Source organism: Temnothorax curvispinosus, unplaced genomic scaffold, assembly GCF_003070985.1.
Source record: "Temnothorax curvispinosus isolate PA1 unplaced genomic scaffold, ASM307098v1 QBEX01013120.1, whole genome shotgun sequence".
Lineage (NCBI taxonomy): Eukaryota > Metazoa > Arthropoda > Insecta > Hymenoptera > Formicidae > Temnothorax > Temnothorax curvispinosus.
In genome coordinates this window covers 178,712-185,048 of record NW_020222900.1, presented here as the reverse complement: position 1 = coordinate 185,048, position 6,337 = coordinate 178,712, and the positions used below count along the sequence as shown (strand labels likewise).

At 36.2% G+C, this 6,337-nt stretch overlaps 1 protein-coding gene across 1 annotated transcript; it reads right to left on the bottom strand.

Moving 5' to 3' along the window:
* Positions 1 to 2,252: 2,252 nt before the first annotated feature.
* LOC112463167 (cuticle protein 19-like) lies at positions 2,253 to 3,549 on the bottom strand. The gene is made up of 2 exons (XM_025029364.1): positions 3,271 to 3,549; positions 2,253 to 2,462 (listed from the first exon to the last, which is right to left on the bottom strand). The coding sequence occupies exons 1-2, from the start codon at positions 3,527 to 3,529 to the stop codon at positions 2,308 to 2,310; spliced, it is 414 nt and encodes a 137-aa protein (XP_024885132.1). The 5' UTR covers positions 3,530 to 3,549; the 3' UTR covers positions 2,253 to 2,307.
* Positions 3,550 to 6,337: the final 2,788 nt, after the last annotated feature.

Genomic DNA, 6,337 nt, shown 5'->3' with positions numbered 1-6,337 from the left:
TTACAACAACACTTACCATAAAATAAAAGAGATAGATAATATAAACCACAAAACAATATATGTATATAGTCAAAAGAGATTTTAAGTGCTGTGTTTCTAAAATCGTTAGATTTAAACGGTTCTTCGTCCTGAATAATACCTTCGTTTCGCTAATACCCTATTCCTGTCGAATTTGTAGAACTCTATCTAGATAATGCAATCCAGCCCTGTAGATTGCCTAGTGTTCGCAAGACGGCGTCAAGGCGTTCCGAGCAAATCGGAAGGGAAGGAAGAACGGCAGTGACCGAAATAACACACGTCGATGAAATTATCCTTCTCATGGAGTTGGAGAAGTAATTTTGAGATTGTCTTTTTTTTCTGCGACAAAAATGGAGACGCGCAAAATTTCATTTGTCACTTCCAGGAGCAAGGGAAAACCAGAAAACACGCAGCCTTTTCGTAACTGCGGTCCTAAGAGCATGGCAATGAATTGTGTAAAAAAAGAAGGGAAGGGGAGGAAGGAAGAAATAAAAGAGAAAGAAGGAAAAGCAAGAGAGTTTCGATACGGGGAAAGACTGGGCGTATTATCGTTCACGTAAATGGAATCATTGAAACCACGTGCGCGCTGTACGTTTCGCCGTTCATATATCATCTCCCGCAGTTTTCTTCCGCCCCGCGATGATCAATCGTGATTATTCGCGTAATATACGGGGCCCGAGCACGCCGTGCATTCGCGTCCGTGATTTATTCTTTCGAGCTCTGCTTCGCGCAGAATAATCAGTCTAACCGCGTTTTCAAAAGAATTTGTAAACAGGCGTTAACTCAGCCCCGCATTTCAAAGTTATCTTACGCATTTATGCGCTCGATACGAAATACTTGCCTTTGAGAGTCGATGGTGCATGCGGCAGGTTAATTTTCACTCGCATCTCTGATGCGCCCTGAAAAATTAATACGTTGTCTGACGCCAAACAGCTACGCTCCCCCCCGAGCTAGCTCTTTCTCGACATTTAAGTTTCGCTCGTTCTTCGAGAAACAGCGCTCTCTTTCTCGGCACAGTATCTCTTCTGACTCAAAGAGCAGCATCTTAATTTCATCCTTTTAAGCGAAGCTCTAGTGACTAAAATTTCATCTCAGATATGCTTACACCGTGCATAAATATTTATTCCATTAATTACTTAAGGACTCATTATAAGACCGATCTTCAAATTATTTTTGAAAAATTACGTCAATACTTATACAATTAGCTTTTCTTCTTCCGTAAATATTAATGCACTGATCCCATCAACTAAATCTATTAATTAGCTGAGCAAAAGATGTTAAAGATAATTACAGATCACAAAGGAATTCGCTAACCAAGGATTAGCAAATAATCTTTTATCAAAGATTTATCAAACGTATAGATTAAAATGTAATTTTAATTGTTCCTACTCACAAAGTTCTTTCCTTAAATACTCATTAACTTAAAACAATGAGACGTCTCCTCAGACATAAAATCACAGCTAACAGTTACAGAGCTTCTGAATTACTTAAATTGTTCCTTTAACATATACCTTCTAATGCGATAATGGTGATACACACTATTCAATAGCACATATAGCCTCCGCAAGTGCAATTCAATTTCTGCTAGTCTATTCGCGTGATAGCGATCGCGCTGGTCCCAATACGTGACCCAATATGTTCGCCGAAGCTTAGAACACCTCACTCGCTCATTGAGCTAGACCTATATACACGCAATCTGTCCATTTATTTGTTCTACCTACACTTCTGAATCGCCGTTGCTATTTCGTAAGTAATAACGCTTTCGATTACATAAGCGAAGCCGCAATGGCGGTGAAAATCTGATATATATCTAAAATATGATATATACATAATAAAGCCCACTTTGGACGATGTATAATTTGTATTATTTCAGAAAGATTCTATTTGTAACTTTATATGCTATGTATCTTAATATAGGAGCGCATATCTCTCTAAAATGCAACAAGAAAACAAATATAAATTTTTTCTTGGGAAAAAAAAGGCTTTTCATTACATTCATTTAATATTTCAAGAGTTAAAACATAACAGACTTGTTTCTAATTAGGGTCACAGAGTAAAAAAATTAAAGAAAGTTTTAATTACGGTTTATAATTAAAGAATTTTGCGCGACAAGCAGTTTTCTATGTGTCTCGTATTTCTACAATTTTTTTATGTCAAAGTAGACGATGAAAATGAAAACAGAAAATTTGAAAATAGCAAATATTTATTTAACAATTATAACGCAAGGCCAGAAGTGACTTGGGTTAAGCGTTTTACCGTCGTATATCACACTTGGGTTTCTTGATGCCTTCAGTGGTGCCCACCATATGTACCACCATGATGGTTATTACCTCCGGAGTTGTGGACGTGAGCAAAAAATCCTCCGTGCGGATCAGAGTGGTAGGTCACGGTCCTGATATTACCACCCGGTTCCTTGACGGTGTATTCACCGACGATTTTTTTTCCTGCGAACGAAAAACTACTTTTGCAATATACGATGGATGTAGTGACCGCTTGTAAACGTGCATTAATTGCAAAGAATTAAACACATGGATGTGTCATCGATATTACCGTAATGCGCATGCCGCATATTATATATATATTTTACGTCAATATGACTACCGCGATGTTTAATTAAAATGAAGCGCACCGAAGCATACCGCCGTGTAATCTGACCCCGTCATGTATAATCTTTAACCACCGACATAATTTTATACAAAAATAAAAAAAACGTGATTGACGAGAAAAAATAACTGTGTCGATAAGTTAAAATGCGCGGCTCTATGCCCGGCTTATTGCGATTCAGAGTTGCACTTTCGAATTATCTCCCCGTCCCGACGAAGATCCGCCAGACAAACTTTTATCGAAATTTTTCATACACTTTCGGTAACATTTAGACCGCGGCATTTTCCACGCTGTTGCGCGAGTATCGTAAAAAATTCAACAACTCTTTGCATGATTACATAAATTTTAATAAGTTTGATGCTGAATAATTTACGTAGTTCAATATATCGTTAAAAACGACTAAATTGTAAATATAGTTAGTCATATACATTAAACAATAACGTTTACATCACTCTTTATAAAAGGACAAATATAATACAAAAAAATTACAAAATCTACGTAATAATTTTATTACATTAATTAACTGCAATTTCTTTTAGCTTACAAACAATACTGCATTTATAATTATAATTTTTCTTTTTAATGCCATGTTTGCGAACGTTTTGCCAACGGTAATTTTATATAAATTAAAGAGGAAATCCGACTTACCGTCTCTGTGTTCTTTCTGTCCATGGTAATCGCCAGTGTGATGATCCTCAATTCCATACGCGAACTCATACTTGGGATGCGCGACGTAGTCTACATGATGATGACCGTGCTTATCGTAGACAACCACTTCGTGTCCGGGTCCTATGACCGGTCCATGAAAGTGCGCGAAACTGTGAGCGTGCCCTGCCAATCCGCTTTGAATAGTTGCAAGGGCCAATACAGCCAATAACAGGGCAAGCTGCCGACAAATTGTTGCCATTTACATTTACATATACTTCCGCATAAAAAATGGAACAAAGTTTGGGATTTTGCACTTAAAAACATTTCTCCACTGTAAGTGAGAACTTTCTACTTTATGGATTATGAGGAAGCTGTGATAAACAAGTTATTATGATCCAATAAAAAAGCTCATATCAGTTTAGAACTCGATAAAAAAAGTTGCAGCAAAATAAAATACATAAAACATTAGTATTATACATTGAAAGCATACAAAATGTGTAAAAAAGTCGACGATACTTTATTTAAAACAGTTAACAAGAAAATAATTCTTTGTATTTTTAGCGTTGATAGGAATTTATGCAAAAGATTTTATTTTATTATTTATCAAATGTGCAGTAAAATTAAATGAAGCTTGAAATATACATATTATGTTTAGACTGCAATAATGATTAGTTATGAACATATTTATCAAACTTCAACATCAAACTTCACAAACCTTCATAGCCATGCTTTCGATGTTCGCATTGATTCCTATAAAATGCGAATGATATTTTTGTCGATACCGATGAAAGTTTATATAGTGCTCACCAGCGTTCATTTTTGCTGGAAGAATTTCGCCACCGTTAGGTTATTTAGCGGGACGTATAGAACGGTCCCTGTGAATGACAAAAACACGACGTGAACCAATCGCTTTCCTATGCATAAGATTGGGCACTCCTGCGATGAAACGCCGCTATAGCGAACGCCACGCATGTGGATGCCCGTCTCGTTGAAACAACAATCGATTGCGTTACGAAAGAGGTTTTTTTCCAAAAGTCTCGAAATAGTTGGCTTTTATTGGCGATCGTGGCGGAGCATCGAAACTTGATGGCATTATTCGAATAAGATAATGGATCATTTGAGACCTAAAGAAAATTAACTCTTTTATTGTACATCGAATTTCCTTATTTCTTCGAGAAATCTGATTTTTTTATTTATTTCTACATGATGGTGTATTATATATTTTTATATACATGGATAGTTTGAATCAGTTCTTGAAAAATAAACATTCATAATTGAAGATATTGAAAGCAGATGGATTAATTTATTTATTGTTTTAATAAAAGTATTATAGATTTTATAATTTTCAAATTGGAAAACACAGGGAGATTAAATAAAGATAAAATATTTACAATATTAGAGATGATTACACTGCAAATCTAAGTATGTTATTTTTACACGCATAAACATCTAAAAATAACACATCAGATTGAAGCTCTTTTTACATAGTTCTTTATGTGTTAAATTACGTCATTTAACACGTTTAATCATATTAAATTAGAAGTTAATACGTTCAATCAATTAAATGACGTGATTTAAAATGGTAAGAAATGTGATGTAAAAGAGCTTCAGCTAAAATAACACACTTTGCACAACAGATTTGCAGTATAGTTAATACATTTTAAATAAATATTGATTCTTTTTATATAATGAACTTTTATTTAGAAAAAACGTAAGTTATTTTTACGTTTGCTCTCTGCAGATTTTCTTTAATAATAATCTTCATGTCAAAAAAGAAATCATTAGTTACGATTTTTAGATAAATCAGTGATTTTAGAGACGAATTGAATGCATAGCAATTATACTGCCCTCCGACAAAAATGGCAGTAATTGATAATTAAATCATTACGAGCGATTGCCATTAGTTTAATAGCCACTGTCACCTTCCAGATCGCAACGACCAGCTTCATTATTGGAAAATTTCACTCGCGTCGCGCGTAACAATAACCTATTTACGCTACAAATGCGTTACACGTGTAACGCATGCACCGTGATGAAATTCAAGCACGTGATACGCTTGATATCAGAGATTTAACCTTCTCATCCGTAACTCCGTTGCCTCCGCGTCGGTGGAAAGGCAAAGTAAACGCGCATCATGGGCATATCCGATGATCCAAATAAAGTCAAACTCTCCGATATCAGCGGTTTGGATTGTGCGAGATAAAGAGAAACCGTTTCAATAATCTCCATTTTGCATAAAAATCAACATTACTTTGTACGTATTTTGATTAATTTATACATATCTGCGACATGATTCGCAATTTCGCTAATTGCAGTAGCAGCTGCGAAACACAAAGGCTGAAGTGCAGCTTTTCTCATCGAAGATCCCGATGGGGCTGTATTTGCACCGAGAGACTAGATTTAGACTCAGAGATAACTATCTTGCCGCCTCATGCCTGAAAAAGAACAATCTCGTGCAGTCAACTCGTAATCCGTCCATTTGTTTCAGTAATAACCGTATCGATCCGCGCTGGACGCCGCTACGCGCATTTGTATTGAATGAGCATCTATAGCGTCGCATTAATGATATCTGGCTTGCGCTCCCTTCGCACATAACTTAATCCGATTTGTTGCTTTCCCCCGCTGATATTTGTGCTGATCTTGATTGATCTCTCAGAGAGTGACAGTTATCGACAATTATGTTTAATAAAGCGAGAAAGTGAAATAACAGGTATAGGCACACTCGGTTGCTCGATAAATTAATTTTGCATTAATTTTACGTTTTTAATTTTTTTCTGCATTATATTTAAAAAAATACAAATTAGTCCTCTGTTTTCTTCGATCGAACGGCAAGTGATCAAGAGCCTTAACTTACCGTTCCAATTAGCGTATACTAACAAGGATCTTGCAACAAATTAATGATTACATGACAGTAAGAGGCCACAAGCAATATGTTTGGCATTACAACGGCTTTGCACGAGACAGTGAGTTATCGGATACGGAGATATCTATTCGCTGTCAAGGCGTCAAGGTACGGGCGAGAAATGACGGTGCACTCGAGTGAGCGCGCGAGACACACGGATAGAGT

What these genes read in the sequence shown, in the direction of transcription:
- LOC112463167 (XM_025029364.1), bottom strand. Translation starts at nt 3,529, where the DNA reads ATGGCAACAATTTGTCGGCAGCTTGCCCTGTTATTGGCTGTATTGGCC. An exon ending in ACAGAAAGAACACAGAGACG is followed by an intron (nt 2,463 to 3,270) that starts GTAAGTCGGATT and finishes TTTCGTTCGCAG; the next exon opens with GAAAAAAAATCGTCGGTGAA.